The sequence below is a fragment of the Rattus norvegicus genome, chromosome 15 (assembly GCF_036323735.1).
Source record: "Rattus norvegicus strain BN/NHsdMcwi chromosome 15, GRCr8, whole genome shotgun sequence".
NCBI classification, from domain to species: Eukaryota; Metazoa; Chordata; class Mammalia; order Rodentia; family Muridae; genus Rattus; species Rattus norvegicus.
This window is the reverse complement of record NC_086033.1, coordinates 102178548-102196290: the sequence shown is the minus strand read 5'-3', so window position 1 is coordinate 102196290 and position 17743 is coordinate 102178548. Positions and strand designations below refer to the sequence as shown.

The 17743-nt window shown below is 47.7% G+C and overlaps 1 protein-coding gene across 5 annotated transcripts in view; it reads left to right on the top strand.

Moving 5' to 3' along the window:
• The first annotated feature begins 13378 nt into the window (after positions 1 to 13378).
• The window catches only part of Abcc4 (ATP binding cassette subfamily C member 4), a 234526-nt gene continuing 230161 nt past the window's right edge, over positions 13379 to 17743 (top strand). For 4 of the 5 annotated variants that reach the window (XM_039092967.2, XM_039092966.2, XM_063273923.1 and 1 more), the window contains exon 1: positions 13379 to 15000. In XM_039092967.2, coding sequence (XP_038948895.1) covers positions 14927 to 15000 — 74 coding nt within the window. In that variant the 5' untranslated portion in view covers positions 13379 to 14926. 5 annotated transcript variants of the gene reach the window in all.

The window sequence follows — 17743 nt, the reverse complement described above, 5'->3', positions numbered from 1 at the left end:
GAAGGAGAAGAAGCAGCAGCAGCAACAGCAGCAGCAAGACCCTCCATTCTCTCTTTACTGAACAGAGCTTGGTGGCAGAATGTGTGCTTTGTCAGTGACCCTTTTCTTGGGTGGCAGGTGAGTGGCATTGTCCTCTCTTGGGAGAGGGCATGTCAGAGGGGACAGGGCTTAATGCTGCACTTTCTCTCAGTAAGTGCTCTTATCATGGTCCATGGGCCCCAGGAATGTTTCAAATGCCTATGAAAATACTTGGATTTAAAAAAAAATCAGTTTCAAAGTATGGAAAGGAAATCATAACAGTGTGCTACAGCTGTTTAGCAAAATAACTGATGACAACTTCAGTCACTGCCAGTTTCGTACTCATGAAGCTTGTTCAGCCTTGGAAGGTGACTTGAAAGGTCTGATTTTCTCACTGTACAAGAATTCTCAAACACACACACACACTTCACTATTTATAGCATTATCAGAGCCTCTGGCAAAATAAGCGAGTTACGTGTAGCCACCTAAGGTTATAAGCAAAGTATTTTCAAAGAAGAGCCTCACAAATATAGCTGTGTGGTCTGAACTGCATTTTGACATATGGTATCATTTACTCACAGATGCCATCTCCACGGCCTTGCTGATATGTGACCAGTGCAGCCCAGGACCCCAAGGTTAGAGGAGTCTTGGGACTTGCTTAATGAACAGCTGCTATCACCTGAGAAGCCTTCACAAATTTTAAACAATGAGCCCCAGTTTTTCATTTTTCATTGAGCCCTACAAATTCAGTAGCTGATACTGTCCAGACCTATCGCAGATAAAGCCCCCTGAGGGCTAAATGTCGGTCTGAAACAGCAAGGTGGTGTTGCTTCCCGTTACGTGGGCTTGCTTTCAGAATGCCGGCTTAATTAGTTTGAAAACCTAGGAGATTGTTTTTTGTGCCCCTGACAAGGTAGCTGCTATGGTTTGATTGTTTATACCCAGGATTTTTGAGTTGAAACTTAATCCCCCAAGGTCGTATTTAATGCTATTTAGACACAGGATCTCTAGGAGGTGAATGGGTCAGGGAAGACTGCATTGATGAATGGATTGACCCATACATGGATTAGTGGATTAACTAGTTATGGAGGAATGAAGTTAACAGAGGATTGGATGTATTCTAAAACCAGTTTAGCCATTGGTGAGCTCCTTCCTTGCCTTGTGTAACCTCAGGACCCTGCAGAGTCCCTATCAGTTACGAGGTCCGCAGTAGACAGGGCCCTGTGATCTTAGATGTCCCAGCTTCCAGGACCACAAGACACATTTGTGCCCCTCTTCCTTTATCATCCTCTAGTCTCAGGCATCCGGGTGTAACATCTGAAAGCAGAGTGAAGCAGTAGCTGGATGGTGAAGGTATGACTTTCACAGATTAAATTTTAACTGGCCTGCAGGACATTTTCATCGAGTGAGAGAGAAAGTTTGAAAATGGTCCTATCCACAGTCCATCGAACGTGCTGCCCAGACAAAAGACCGCATTTTGTGTCTTAGGAAGCCAGGGGAGGGAAATATCCAGGCCATATCCTGTTGATATCCTAGGAGGCTCAAAGGCAGGATAAGGCTCTGAGTGTTCAGGGCAGCGGGCCACTAGCCTCCCCTTCCCTCCGTGCCCCGAGTCACCAGGGTCAGGTGAGGACACTGCCGCTTGTAGGACATGAAAGAGAAGCACACTGTACACACTTCCCCAAAAGAGGTTCCCGGGGGCTCACAGGACAACTTGAAAGACGGGTGAGACCACTGGGAGCTCATTACTATATGTATTTTAACTTGGTGACATCCTTAAAATTATACACATGCTCATCCTAGGAAGTTCAGAAAACGTAGAAAAATGGCAAGAAGAAGTCGCCTGAATTCTAGTTGTTAGAGAAATAATCGGATGATCTAATAATCGGACATCTTTGTGTCCGATCCCTTTGACACACAGGATGGTGTCCACTTGGCCTGGAAGGGCTCAGCCAGACAGAGAAGGGCTGAGAGGGGCTGCTCCTATCGGTTTGTAGCATTTCGTCTAGAGACCACTGTGCTGAGTCTGCGGGTTTCCAGTATGGGGAGGAAATTCACTCCCCCTTCCTAGAAGAGGCGAGTTTTGGAGGCACAAAACAAGTGCCGTTTTCCTTCGGATTGTGAAACGGAAGATAAGTCTGCTAGTGGGTTTTACTTACAACCACTTAAGTATCAGATCCACCATTTTCAGTATGAATAGGATTTGACATATTCTTTTCAAATTTGTTAGTGATCTTTTCCAAACCACTATCGCGATGTCTCAGTACCATTTCTGGAGTAATATATCTTTTTTTTTTTTGTTAATTTGAATTTCTGGCATGAGGTTCCTCACTGGAAATTGTGTTTCACCGCTCTTTAGGTGCCTGAGTGTTTTAACTGTTTTTTTAAAATTGTTGTATTTCTTCTCTGAATCGTCAACTTGGTTTTCTGCAGTGAGGATGTGTGGGAGAGTGTCTTGGGGCCTGTGTATACTGGGCACCACTAAGCTATGTCCTGCCCTGTCCCTTATACCATTTTCCCCACAGTCTCTGTTCTGCCTACTCTTTACGTCTTTGACATTCTTGCAACTTTTGTTCCATGTAAGTCATATGGGACCTAATGAGAATTAGCATATCCCTCAGGTTTTAGCTCAGTGTTACTGATGTGCTAGTAAAGATTATGTAAAATTAAAAATATTATGTGTATGGATGTTTTGCCTGCATGTGTGTCTCTGTATCATGAATATTCCTGCTGCCTGTGGAGGTCAGAGGAGGGTGTCGAATCCTTAGGAGCTGGGAATGGAACCTGGGTCCTCTGGAAGCAGCAGCTGGTGCATGGCAGCACCAGGCAGGGATGGTGCAGGAGGAGCCGAGAGTTCTACATCTTCATCTGAAGGCCAATAGGAGAAGACTGGCTCTGACATGGATAGGAGGAGGGTCTCATTGCCCACCTCCACAGTGACACACTTCCTCCAGCAAGGCCACACCCACTACAAGGCCACACCTCCTAATAGTGCCACTCCCTTAGCCAAGCCTATTCAAACCACCACACATGTGCAAGTAACCTTTTATCAGCTTTGTTTTGTAAGGCAGCAAAGGGAACCCACAGGAGTGATGCCCTCTCTGCTTTAAGTCCTGAAGAATAATTAACATTTCATATGTAAACAGGAGTGAAGAAAGGCTTCCAATATTCACTCAAGGTATGCTGCAGATGGGTGGAAAAGTAAGAATTGCCGTTCTCACGTGAAGCATACAAATTAGAAAAATCTAATCCTGATTTGAACCTTACTCTACCTACGTATGTAAGCTTCCGTTTTCAGCGGGTTTTAATGGTTCAGGTTACTCACTCTTCTGTTCATGTGTGCACATGTATGTGTGTTGTGTTCATGTGTGAACATGTATGTGGGAACATTCATCTGTTCGTGTGTGTGCGCGTGTGGAGACCAGAGGTCAACTCTGGTCATCTCTACCTCTCTCCACCTTCTTGAGACAGGGCCTCTCACTGAGTAGGGAGCTCTTGGATTTGGAGGAGGGACGTGGTAAGGTCCTGCTGGCCCAGAATCCCCTTCTCCATACTGACTCAGCACTGGGGTGACAGATGCTTATCCCCCAAGGTCTGCTTCCTTTGCATGGGGACTTGGATGGAGGTCCTCATGTAACCACAGGATGCTCTTTACCCCTTTCCTGCTGAGCTGTCTGTCATAAATGTGCTTTAAATTTTAACTTCTTGTAGTCAGAACTGTTTTAGCTTTTCTTTCTTTTTTTTTTTTTTTTCATTCTTTCTTTCTTTCTTGTAATGGCTTCTCTGGGTCCTGGACAAGGTGACTCCTCTGCTGCTCTGGTGGCAATGTCTACACTCTAGGGTTTACAGGCCACAGCTTTCCTGCCAACCATGCCACCAACTTGACTCTGGTGACCCTGGGTCAACCTCCTCTGAGACAGCCCTTGGCTCCTGCCCTTGGTCTCTTTGTTCATGCCAGCCAGCCTCTGTGGCGTGAGATTACATCAGATACAGCAGGATCTGATTGTTGACTCACGGACTGTAATCCCTGACTGTTGCCTGGTAACGCTAATGTATGTGGAAAGAAATAGGGAGGGGTCCTTCGGGACCTCACGGAGCCTGAGTAAGCAAGAACTTTGGCCAAATCTTGTGTGTCCCCTCCCCCCACAATGGAGAGTGTATGTCAATTTTATGTGTATTTCTAAACTTATGTGAAGTCAAGTACTCTTGTGAGGAGTTAGTGAGGCTAAAAAAAGGTGCAGTTCCCTCTCAATGGGAGGTAAATATTATGGAAGAAAACAAAGCTATTTTGGGGTCAACAGGCCGGTTTATTAAGTAAAGGCACATGACTCCAAACCTGAGCTCTGAACTGGAACCCTGGGACCCCGTGTGGAAGAAAGAAAGAACCGAGTCCTGCAGGCTGTCCCCTGACCTCCACAGGTACCACTGAGCATGTGCCCGTGTGCTCTCTCTCTCTTACATGTGCACACATCAAACAAATAAGTATAATAAAAATAATGTCCTACCAAGTGATTAGTGTGTATGACATAACAGCTGGCTTGAAATTCGGTTCTAGACTGACTGTGCTCCTTTGCAAACCTCACGCTTCTAACCTGTCTCTCCCGAGTACTGTACTTCACTCCCTATTATTGCTGAGATAATTGACTTTGGTAATGGTTAATATTTGAGCAGGTTTGTGTTTTGAAGAAGGACTTCTGAAATTCACAAAGCATCCGCTTTGTTTCTGAGACAGTGCCTCACGTAGCCCAGGACAGCCTAGAACTTTCCAGACAGCTGAGGATCACCTGAAACTTCTGCTCCTTCCAAGTGCTGGGATTGCAGTGAGCTCCACCAGGATGGGTTTATAAGGTACTGAGGATAAAATGTAGTCCTCGTTACTGCTCCACAAGCACTCTTCCAGTGACGCCATGTCCTCAGCCCCCTGTTGGTTCAGTTGTATGGAATAATTATACCACTGCCTTAAAAAACAAAAACCTTAATCTTTCTTTCTTACAAGGTCAATTTAGAAAAAAACTTGGAGGATCTATATTTGCTCTGAGTTCTAGTCGCCTATAATCTCCAAATACTAACTGTTAAAAGTTCTGGAATGGGGCTGGGAATTTAGCTCAGTGGTAGAGCGCTTACCTAGGAAGCGCAAGGCCCTGGGTTCGGTCCCCAGCTCCGAAAAAAAGAACCAAAAAAAAAAAAAAAAGTTCTGGAACATTTTGTTCCGGTTGTGTTTAGTTTTATGTATTCTGGAACATAAGGGGCTCGATGGTTTTGCATCCTTATACGAATATTTTTTCTAAACTTTATTGTTTTGGGTTTTGAAAGCAAACCTAGAGACAAGACTGACATTTCAAAGATGGCAGATATATGGAAAAGACCTAGACTCTACTATGACTGAACTACCCTGGTAATAATTATGCCTCTGGAGAGAATATATTTCATCATGTTAGGGACAATTAATCCAGACAGAGTATGCTGTAGCCAAAACCCACCAATCTTATATAAGAATACATGCCCCCCACACACACACACACACTCACCGGCCTACGCTAGGCATGGCGGGCTATGCCTGTAGTCCTAGAGAACTGGGGCATGAAGCCAGTCTGAGGTTGGGAGTTCTAGGGCAGCCTTGTAAGTACAGCGATGTTGCTGTCTCATAAACAAGAACGGCCATAGTAAAAAGGCTTAGCTCAGTCCTCAGCACTGAGGGTGGGCCTGGACAATTTGATTTAGGAGGGGCTCCCCAAGACACAGGTCAGAGGAGCTTTGAACTGTACGTGGCCGTCTTTCCGCCCTGCTGTGGTCTTGCCACACTCTTCATTGCCTCATCCTCGCCCTCAGCCTCTGTGTAGAAAGCTCTTTGCTCCAGATTGGCTCCTTCTCCATTATCTGGCTCCAAGGAGCCTTCTCCAGGTGCTCACAAACACAGAGGTCAGTGATCGAGAACGACTCCTCACCTGGATGTCATTAAAATTCCTAAAGTGAAATGGTTGGATCATAAGACTTGTGGTCGATCCTAACAAAGTGTTTTCTGAAGAAGCACTTGATACTAATTCTCTATAATTCTCTAGGGTGGTGTAAAAGTAATGGGCCTCAGGTGGCACTGAAAAGCCTCGTTTATTTTATTTATCCTAAAGATTTAGTTTAATTTTAGGGTGTGAGAGTTTGGCCCAAATGCATTTATGTGTGTATGATGTAAATTCTTGGTACAGGCAGAGGTCAGAAGAGGGTGTTAGATCCCCAGGAACTGGAATGATAGACAGTTCGTATGGGATATGGGTGCTGGGATCAATACCGGGTCCTCGAGAAGGACAGCCAGTGCTAATAACCACTGATCAAACAGGCGTGAACATCACACTGCTCTGGAGGGTGAAATGAGCGATGCCAAAGGTCACCCACTGGCGAGGACAACGTTGCAATTTTAAATTTTGGTAAGACACTTAAAACAAACCAATGTGTCTAAATACTGTCATTTAAATCTACTGTTGGTGTAAAAGAGTCAGCTTTGAGAGGCTTCGAATGTACTCAAAGTATATGGCCTCTTTCCCATGTCCCATTAATGTCCCCCCAACCCTTTACATTGCCTTAATCCTCTGAAAAACTTGAGGGAGCACTGAGGGGAGATAGAAAAAGAAACAACCCAGTATGGGCGGAGCGAGCAGCAGGGCATCCGGATCCTACCCAGTCAACAACACTGGCAGACTATTCCATTGGAGAGGCAGAGGATTTGGGATATTCCCGAGTCTCTTCCCAGTCCAGCACTGGTCGAAGTCTGAGGTGTTTGACTGGCACGTGGCCCCACTTCCAGAAAAGGCCCTTAAGCAAAGAGATGCTAATGAACCGCGTAGTCTTTCAACTCCCACCCCTTAGACAAAAATGGGTCTGAAAGCCAGCCATTCTGCTACAGTGGGGCGAGCAGGCTGTGGAGAGATTACTTTCTAAACATCTAGAGACCCGATGCTTCTAGGCTGCTTCACAGCACTCACCTTACGCGCTCATCTGTGTGATCCTGATTTCCGGTTTTAAAAGCTAGACACTGCCCGGTTGTGTTAATGTACCCCATTTTCATCATCAACTCGAATGTGGACGGGCAGGTAGGTATTTTCCGCTAAGGAAGTACAGAGCAGCAGCGATCGTGGGCACGCTAGAGTCTCTGCCCACGAGGGGTACGCCGGATCTTGAGGTGGATCGAGTCCCAGCTTCCTGGGGAGCGTCAACAGTGATTCCCACAGTGGCTGTACACGTTCACTCGCCCGCCGGCGAAGGGTGACTTTTCCTCCTGCTCCAGATCCCTTGTCAGCATGAGCTGTCGCATGTTTTATTGACCTTGGCCGTTCTGACTGAAGATGAAATCTCAGAGCAGCCTTAATTTGCATTTCCCTGATCTCCCGGCCTTAATTCTTACACAAGCGCCGTTAACCTGGGTTCATTTGCCGCCCACTCACAAAGATTTCTATTGCTTATTCTCCCCCATCTTACGAAAAGAGTAACTGAGGTGGCCAGTTCATTTTTGCTCCTGTCTGTCTATAAAACCAATATCTTCTGTTGAGACCATGGGAACATTGATTCTATTTTATGGGGAAAAAAATAAAGTCAATTAAGATATTTAAATGGTAATTTTGGCCTTTAACACTAGTAATCTATAATCTGACAAGGCACGCGTTTTCGTCGTGGGCCTTCAGTTTGCTTGGCCGAGGGTCATAGGTACAGGATGGGTGCCCTCCCTTCAGAGGCCCTCATAGCTCCAAGGCCTGAGAGTTGGTGGGCCACTTATTCCCTACGGTTCAGGTTTCAGAGTGGGACATTTAACCATGGAACACCCTTGACTATTCCTGTTTCCTTTCACATAACTACCACTGAGGCATGTAGAAGGAGAAGCTGGGGATCTTCTGTTCCTGTCCTCAGGACACAGCCAGACTTCTGTATTTCAGGGGTGAATTAGCTGATCTGCATGCTCCCCTCCCAACCGCTTCTGTATTTAGGCAGGAGGAAAAGATATTTATTACTGATATCTCTTAACGTCCCACCAAAGTATACTCGCCATTGATGCGAGTAGAGCTCTCTATAGCAACGACAGGGGTTAACCAGAAAGGAGAATTCTGAAGGAGAACTTCATTTTTTTTTTTTATTAGCATTTAGCACGTACTTTACGGGGGCATTCGTGACTTTGAGTCTCAAACATCTCGACAAATAACTCAAGGGTTAGCATAAGAGAGCATCTGCGTTTTGTCTCTAAACTTTGGGCTTACTAAAGGATTTATCAAAGCTAGGTTGGTTACTGGTTCCTGGGCTGACCTCATGCGTTTCCGGTTACATAAACTAGGGATGTCGGCACGGCACCTCCTTCTGCTTGCTTTGCGTTTCGGAACATTTTTGTGGATATTTAATGAGCACCAACATGATCCTTTAAGTGCCCAGAAGTGACCCTTGTTGACAGTCCTCTCCGGTCCCTTCCCTGGCTCCAGTCTGGCCTCTCATTGCACTTTCCTATCTGTTATTCTTTACAGGGTAGTTCTCTTGCCTTAAGCCCATATTTCACACTTGAGTCAATTTTCTCCTTCAGATATAGAGAGACAAAGGGGTTATTGTCATTCAAAGAATACAGAGGGAGGATCAGAAGTTCAAAGCCATCCTTGGTTACACATGAAGCTGCACAATATACTGAGGTTAGCCAGGGCTGTGGGAGACCTGTCTCAACCCCTCTCCCCAAGTCCTCTAAGAGAACAGAAACCCCTGAACAAAAACACTTTTTCTTGGGGCTGGAGATGTAGTTCAGCCGGGGTGTTTCGTCTATCATTCATGAAGCTCCGAGTGTGATTACCAGTGCTGCACAAAACTAGATGTGGTATCGCACACTCATTCCACCAATCAGGAGGCAGAGACATCAGAAGTTCAAGGCGATCGATCTTCAGATACATAATGAGGCCAAGGCCAGCCTAGGATTGGTGAACCTTGTCTCAAATGAGATACAAATTAAAAAGGAAGAGTGGAGTTCAACTCCAGAGAGTAGTTCAGAGTCCCATAAAGCAATAACTTGCTTTCAAGCATCTGTTTCAATCAGGCACAGTCACATGGTAGCATCTTAAGAGTCCTGCTTGTACAGAACACATGAAACTCAAGAAGGATGATCAAAATGTGAATGCTTCACTCCTTCTTTAAAAGGGGAACAAGAATACCCTTGGCAGGGAATAGGGAGGCAAAGATTAAAACAGAGGCAGAAGGAACACCCATTCAGAGCCTGCCCCACATGTGGCCCATACATATACAGCCATCCAACTAGACAAGATGGATGAAGCAAAGAAGTGCAGGCCGACAGGAACCGGATGTAGATCTCTCCTGAGAGACACAGCCAGAATACAGCAAACACAGAGGCGAATGTCAGCAGCAAACCACTGAACTGAGAATGGGACCCCGTTGAAGGAATCAGAGAAAGAACTGGAAGAGCTTGAAGGGGCTCAAGACCCCATATGTACAACAATGCCAAGCAACCAGAGCTTCCAGGGACTAAGCCACTACCCAAAGACTATACATGGACTGACCCTGGACTCTGACCCCATAGGTAGCAATGAATAGCCTAGTAAGAGCACCAGTGGAAGGGGAAGCCCTTGTTCCTGCTAAGACTGAACCCCCAGTGAACATGATTGTTGGGGAGAGGGTGGTAATGGGGGGAGGATGGGGAGGGGGACACCCATATCGAAGGGGAGGGGAAGGGGTTAGGGGGATTTTGGCCTGGAAACCGGGAAAGGGAATAACAATCGAATTGTAAATAAATACTCAAGTTAATAAAGATAAAAAAAAAAAAAAGAGTCCTGCTTGTTAGGCTTTCTCTGGACACTGGCCTTTTCTGGCCCCTTGGAACCATGGACATCTGGTGACATTCTGGAGATTCAAGCTCTTTATTAAGTTTTCTATACCACTTTCATCAACCCCTCTGTGTAGAAACTTTATTAGTGTTCTCCAGCATTTATTATTATTATTATTATTATTATTATTATTATTATTATTATTATTATTATTATTTGGTGCTGGGGATGGAATCCAAGGCCCTCTACATCCTAGGCAAAGGTAGCAAGAGCTACACTGAGCTGTGCGGGTGGCCTGCTGTTCCTTCAGTAAATACACACATCCTGCTGTTGTGCACACAGAATTCTTTTCACCCAATCCAAGACCTTTCAACTCTGTCTGCATGTTAGGATCGCCTAGAAGACTTTAATTACCACTGCCCTACTGGGAGGAGCTTGGTCATTTGCATTTGAGGGGGATGTTGCGATACCCCTCCCCACTTGCTTCCCTAAAAAAAGGCTGAGTTGAAAGTCTTCCTCAGCCTTAAGCTGGGATTTTCATGAAGTTACCACACAGCAAAGCAACTGGACCAAGTGGCCCTGGGTGGAACCTTTCTAGGCTTGTTTTTCCTCAGAGCAATGGGTATCTTAGGGTTTTGTTTTTTTTTCCTGTTATTTCATTGCACTTGTGTTTTGTGTATTGTGTTTCTGTAGGGATGTGTGTGTGTGCCATTGTGCACATGTGGAACTCAGACGACGACTTGTGCAAGTCAGTGCTCTCCTTCACCATGCAGGGCCTAGGGATTGAACTCCGGTTGTCGGGCTTGGTGACAAGTGTTTATCCACTAAGCTATCTAGGTGGCCCAAGCTTGGTGTATGTGTGTGGTACACACATACCCCACCACAGACATTTAAAAAATACCTATGCATTTTGAAAACTTAAACTTTACATGTAAGAATGTTTTGCCTTGGGGTTGGGGATTTAACTTAGTGGTAGAGCGCTTGCCTAGCAAGCACAAGGCCCTGGGTTCGGTCCCCAGCTCCGAAAAAAAAAAAAAAAAGAATGTTTTGCCTTTATGTCTGTACACCACATTCATGCCCAGTTCCAGCAGAGTTCAAAAGAGAGTCCAGTCACCTAGAACTGGAGTTAAAGATGGCTGTGAGCCAACCTGTGGGTGCTTGGAACGGAACCCGGTCCTCTGAAGAAACAAGTGCATTTAACCACTGACCCATCAGCTCCCCAAGCACGATATTTTTAACATGGTCATTCATGTTGTTAACACACATAAATGATCTGTTCTTTACGAAGTGACAAACAACACTTCGTTATGCGGACACACACGTCTGACGTGCCCCTCCTGGGCATGTGCTTTTCCCCTCTTTTCTGAGCAGCACTGCTGTGTTCTCCGCAGCCGGCTTCCCTGCTGATGTGCACTTTCATTTCTCTTGGCTGTGTTCCCAGCAGAGGAGGTGCTGAGTCACTCCTGACTCTTCAGCTTCTTGAAGGACAGCCTGCCTGCCTTCCTCAGGGCTCTCTCTACCAGTTACAGCACTCTGTCAGTGATGTCTGGGGTTTCTGGTTTCCTCTGCTCGGACACTTGTTATCGTTTCTGTTTTTCCTCACAATACTGGATTATTTCAAGCAACTGAACAGCTGCACAGAGAAGCACTTCTTCCACCTTTGCAGGCTAGCGTTTGGCCTAACTGTAAAGGACAAAGAAGACATTCACTAAATGAAAACACACAGGCTACCTCGCTCTCTCCACACCCCTCCGCCCCGCACTTATACGCACACACACATATTGCCCATATACACACACATATGTCCGTATGTTTTCGTGGTGCCGAGGGTTCACCGGGGCCTTATGCTAAGCAATCTCTCACCAAGAACTGTTCCCCAGTCCCCAGGACTTGTAAACAAATGAGAATAGCTTCTTTCATTTGTACGCTGCCTTCAGAATGCCTTGAGGAGTTGAGAGGCTCAGGGCGACCTGACCAAGAGCAGGGATTCAGAACCTCATTGCGGACCGGGACTGAGGAAAGCGAGAGTGGGGCAAAGCTGGAGGTTAAGGAAGAGTGCGTACCCTGTTCCCACAAGCCCTCTCTCTTTACTGAGACAACGGCTCTCAGTATTCCTTCTAAATGCCACGTTGGTTAGTGTTCAGAAAAGAATGCTAAGACGTTTCGAAGTAGCTCAGATCAACAAAACTAAAAGCCAGCACACTGCTCAGTAGAAGCTGAAGGGAAGGTTTGACGGTTTGGAGCCTGCTAATGGGATCTGCAGTCCCAACACAGTCCCCTATCGCAGGGGATGGGGCAGACACAAGGCAAGTCACTAGACTGCTAACTTCCCAAACTGAATTTCAGGCTTTGAAGTAGAACCGGCAGATGATTAAACGCCTGGGCTAGAAAATGCAGGGCATTTTAAAGAGCACCAGGAACTAGGTAAGGCCTGTTGATTTTGACGTATGAGAAACCATGGAGGGCGAGGGTGCATGGATGGGAGCTCTGCGTTCCTGTGGAAATGCTTCCCTTTCTGCAACAGGATGTTTGAAACACATGCCACGGAATGCCATGCAATAAACGTCATTCAGCTCAAAACCATCAACACCTTGCTACTCTGTGTACCTGAGTTTTAACCAATTAATTAAACAATTAACTAATTTTCAGAAACAGATAAGTCGTTTGGGTTGGTCCTGAAGTCCTTAACTCAAGATATTCTTCCGCTGCCTCAGCCTCCTGAGGAGCTCAGACTTTACATCTATTATATATTTTTATATGCTTTTTATGTAAATACATATAATTCGGGTGTGTGTGTGTGTGTGTGTGTGTGTGTGTGTGTTTGCGTGCGCGCGCGCGTGTGCATGTGCTATCTACTCTCTATGTTTTGTTTGGAGCAGGGTCTCTAACTGCACTGGAAGTTGTGAATTAGGGTAAGCTGGAGGACCAGCGTCCTCAGGGATCCTTGCCTTCCATCCCAAGCTGGGAATGTGGGCCACCATGCCTGTTTTTTTGATAGTGGGAGGAATTTGGGCCACTGTGCTTATAAGGCAAGCAGTTTACCTACTGGGATATTCTCTGGGCTCCAAAACTCATTTATAACATGTCGGTACATGGCTGTGATCCCAGCACCTGGGAGGTAGATGTTGGGAGATCAGGGGATCCAGGTCATCCTTGGTTATTTACGGAGTTAAGAGGCTAACCTGGGATACATGAGACCCTGTCTCAATTCTTCTCTCTAAAAACAGCTTCTTTACATATCCAGTTAGACCTAGAACTCCCTAGGTGTCCCATCGATCTTGAACTTCATACCTTCCTGCCTAGCGTGCTGCTGCCTGGCTAATTCCTTTTAGCTGTATTTATTTTTGCTCTCTGACCTCTCATGTATGTCTGTCTGGCTAGGAAATCCCTAGCCATCAAAGATGGGCTAGAGTTGTTGTTTCTCCTGTCTCCACTTCCAAATTGATGGAATTAAATCTGTGGGCACCACACATGACTTGACTTCTAAACAAATGCTTATTTGCACCAAGACTCTGTACAGAGTATTGTTATACCTTTAAATAAACACAGGAGGAATGACCAAAGAAAGCTGACTTAGTTAATTTTATTTTTGTTTTTTTTTTTTTGGCAACCAGACACAACCTAGAGTCACCAGAAAATCGGGAACTTTAACTAAAGAGCTTCCCAGATGGGCTTGACCTATGGCCTTTGTGAGAGAGTGTCCCATTGGAGATGGTGTGAGGACATCTGGAGTCAGCACTACCAGTTCAACAGAACAGGGTTGTGGCTTCAGCTCCTGGCCTGACTTCTCTCCAGGAGAGACTGTTGCAGTGGAAGTGTAAGCCTGACAGAAACCCTTTCTTCCCCGAGCTACTTCTGGTCAGAGTATTTTCTCACATCAAAAGGACGGGTAAAACTGTCCCTACCACCGTGAATTCTAAAGGGCTCTTCTTTCCTTACCCAGTGCTGAAGTGAACCGAACGGGCAGAGAGGCAGGCAGTTAACACAGAAACCAAGGCTTGTGAGCAGGAGTCCAAAAGCCAGGACCGTATCTTCCTCAGTGCAGCCTGGCACCTCTCATGCTCACTTGACCATCCCTAAAGCAGTTCAAGGTCACATGCCAACTTGAGTACAAATCAGATTTCATCATCACTAACCTTATGCTCTCGGACGAGCTGGATCTCTTGAGTCTGAATTTACTCAGTAAAATAGCAAAACCATCTCGAAAAGTAAATTAAAAGTGGAGTAGGTCTACAGAACGGCACACGGAGGGGTCCTGTAATATCGGTTCCTCTCGCCACTGATCCTCTGCGAGCCTCTCAGGGCTCGGTGAAAGAAACAGGCCAGGCGGTGTATTATCTGATTTCCCTTACCCAATCTAAGAGGACAGCCAACTGCTTACACAGGTCCGCCATGCCAAGCAATGTAGGAAAGAAAGGTCAAGAAGCCGCCCGAAATGGCAGCATTCGTTCATCTCCCCAAACCCTAGCGTCCTAATATCAGGTGGCCTGACTGTCTTCACGGCTTTCAGGTCGGGAAAGGCAAACAGATAAACCTTGCTGTTGTTCCAGGTCAGACTCTTGGCCTGCAAGTGGGGGAATCTCCTACAGCACCCCATTTGGTCCTGATGAGGGCAGCATGCCAGGGGAGGGCAGGCAAAGCTAGGCGGCTTTCTCCAGATCTCCAGGAGCGCAGAGCCCAGGGGGCGTTTCCGAGCGCGGGGGCGGGCACAGCACGCACCGCCCCCGCCACCTTCAGGGTGGTGCTTAGGCGCTGATCTTAAACTCCTGCAAAGTTTGCAACGGGTCCCAAGCACGTGCAGCTTCCCCGCCCGGCTCCGTGTTCCCCGAGCAGCCGCCCGGCACCTGCGCGCGGTCTCCGCCTTTCCCCAGCCTCCTTTCTCCTGCGCTCTCACGCGACAAGCCGCTCCCGGGCTCTAGGAGGCGGCGGCGACAGCGCGTAGCGGGCGCCCCGAGGAACCCCGGGAGGCGGGGTCTGGGCGGGCTGGCGCTGGGTTCCCGGAAGCCGCTGCCTGCCTCCGAGGCTCCCGCCGAGCGGACCGGCGCGGCGGCCGGAGCTCCAACATCCTCACCCGCGCCTCCTGGAGCCGCCTCCCGGCCGCACGCACCGCGGGCGAGATGCTGCCGGTGCACACCGAGGTGAAACCCAACCCGCTGCAGGACGCCAACCTCTGCTCGCGCTTGTTCTTCTGGTGAGTGCCCTGCCTGGGCCCGTTCCGCCGTCCACGAGACGCCCCGCGCCGGCTCAGCCGCGTGTCCGTGGTCCGCGCTGGTCCCGGACGGTCAGAGGATGCTTTCCCTACACCGCCACACATCCCGGGCTCCTTGCCGCGCGTGCGCCGCGCCGCCTGCGGTCCCCGCCCGCACCCCACGCTCGCGCTGCTCCCCGCCGGGAGGGGCACGCGGGGACCGATGGCAGACACAGGTGGCGTCCACCCGAAAGCGTGGGGATCCGTGGGAGGTGCGAGGGTGCCCGGGAAGGGTGAACCCGGCATGCTCACCTTCGCTAGTTTTCCATCTCGGTTCAGGGCTTGCACAACTCCCTTGCCCAAACTGCACCTCTTTATTTTTCTTTAAGCAGCTGTTAACAGCTGGCTTTGTCTAATCGCAGCTGAAGCTAGAGTCCTGGACCAACACCAAACGCTAGTGTCCCCATCGCCTTCCGAAACACCTTACCAGACATCTTTCAGGTTCATCGATTGCGTGTGAGTGAGTGTGTGTGTGTGTGTGTGTGTAAGGAAGGAAGTTTAATAGCTTCCCGGACCCTGCCTCTCTTTTTGACCCCTCTGTGTGTGTCCTAGTATCTTACTATGGCTGTGGGTTAAAAGATCACTTTATTACGATGTCTTATTTAGTTATGATGGGACACTACCCTTGAGCAAGATCTGCATGACGTTTCCCTCTTGACTGAAGGAGGGTAGAGGAATATGCTTTTCCTTGTTAGATGGACTTTTTTTCCCTTCTGCCTTTGATGACCATATCACTCTTGGGGATGAGTTTCTGAAGCCTGTGGTGGTGGTGGGGGTCTTATCAAGATCCGTAGTCCTCAGAGACAGGATCCATGTTCTCGATGCCTAAAACCACTGAGTGGGTTCCCAGATCTGATCTGGCCCCAGCCCCGCCCCTCTCGTTGTAGGAAACAGGTGAAGAGGCTTAGATAAACGACATTCCTAAGTAGTTTTCCACCTAGTAACCTGGGCTGGCTAGGGCACGCTTGGCTAACTAGAATAGTTTTTATTTCTTGACCTCTGCCATGTTGTCTTTCTCACGTTCTAATGTTCCCCTTTTAAAATGAGAAAGCCTAGGGAGTTTCGGAGTCATTTACTGTTGTTCCAATTGCCGATACAGTGTGTGCAGGATCCTTTTGGACACTCGGTAAAGAGGAGCATAATAAGGGATGTGTGGGAAATTAATAATAATAATAATAATAATAATAATAATATAATAATACTCAAAGCAGGCGGACTGTCTCAGTCTCCTGGGCTTTTGGCAACACACAGAACTCCTGATGACTTTCCCGTGAGTGGACTTTCAAAATGTAGGTGAAGAGAACTGGGTGTGGGCAGAGCATACCTACAGTTCAGTTTCTTGGAAGGCTAAGACAGGATGATGCTTGAGGAGCCCGTGGAGCTGAGACCAGCTAGGACAGTGTATCGGACACAATCTTTTGTTGTTTGCTCGCCCTGTGGCTGAAGGCTTGAAGTTCTAGAATGCACAGCAATCTTCCTTACTGCCTCAGTTCCCCGAGAGCTGGGATTACAGGCCTGAGCCACCGTGTCCATCAATACCGTCTTAAACAATGTGTGCAATAGCTGAGGGTGGTGTCACAGCCTTTAAGCCTTCATTACCAGCACTGAGTGGGCAGAGACAGGCAGATCTCTGAGATCGAGGCCAGCCTGGTCCACATAGTGAGTCTACAGTCAGGCTTATAGATAGATTCTGTCTTTTTTTTTAAAGGGTAATTATTTTACATCGCCATCTTGGGTGAGCCCCATTTCCACTTCCCAGTTGGGGAGAAATTGGCTATCAGCTCTCGTTTATCCCTTAAGAAGCGTCTCAAGCTGAGGTATTTTAGCTCACCTGTCTAGGATTGAAAAGCTACTACTGAGCGTCTGTCAGGATCCAAACCTGGGCAGTCTGGCTCCCAGGAGCGGCTCTACTGTGCAGTCTCCCTGAGGAGCGGGTCTTCCCGTGCTTGGAGAAGGGTGTGTCATTGCTTCTGTTCTTACAGGTCCTGTCGTTGAAGGTGCACGTGAAGCATCTGTGGTCACACTATATGGCATTGCTCTCACAGCAGGACGGTCAGAAAGGCAGCATCAGCATCACCTGGGAGCTCATTAGAGGCTGCGGGATCTCCAGTGTCCCTGCAGGCTGACCCAGCACAGTCAGAAGCGTGTGTGTGTGTGTGTGTGTGTGTGTGTGTGTGTGTGTGTGTGTGTGTGTGTGTGTACATGCTGCCCTTGTGCTTTTCACAGGGGCCCGGGTGATGCTGATGAAGGCTGAGGATGGCCCAGTGCACTACGGCATGACTTGTGTTGGCCTTGGCTTTCTGGTGTTACACTTTGCAGTAGGGTGTGACCTGGGGAAGTCACCTGTGGCCAGCGATGATGACATCTGGGTCTGCTTACCCAGTGCATCGTTTCTCTGTCTCTTTTGCAGCTGCCTTGCTGCAGATGGGAAAAAGTCAGAGACTGCCCTCCTACGGTCGCCCACCTTACAGATCAAGCCGGATATTTTACCTTCTTCGTGGGCTGTTTGCTTTTCCTCCCACTCCTTGTCTGCTTCCTAGACTCTTGAATTGGTAGCCACCCAGCCCAGATGATGACAGCCCATGTAATATGCCCTCCTAGGATTTTGGTGAAATTGTAACACAGTTTGTTGCTGGGCTGTCAATCAGCCCAGGACACTGGCCAGTACTGTGGCTGTCTGTTACAT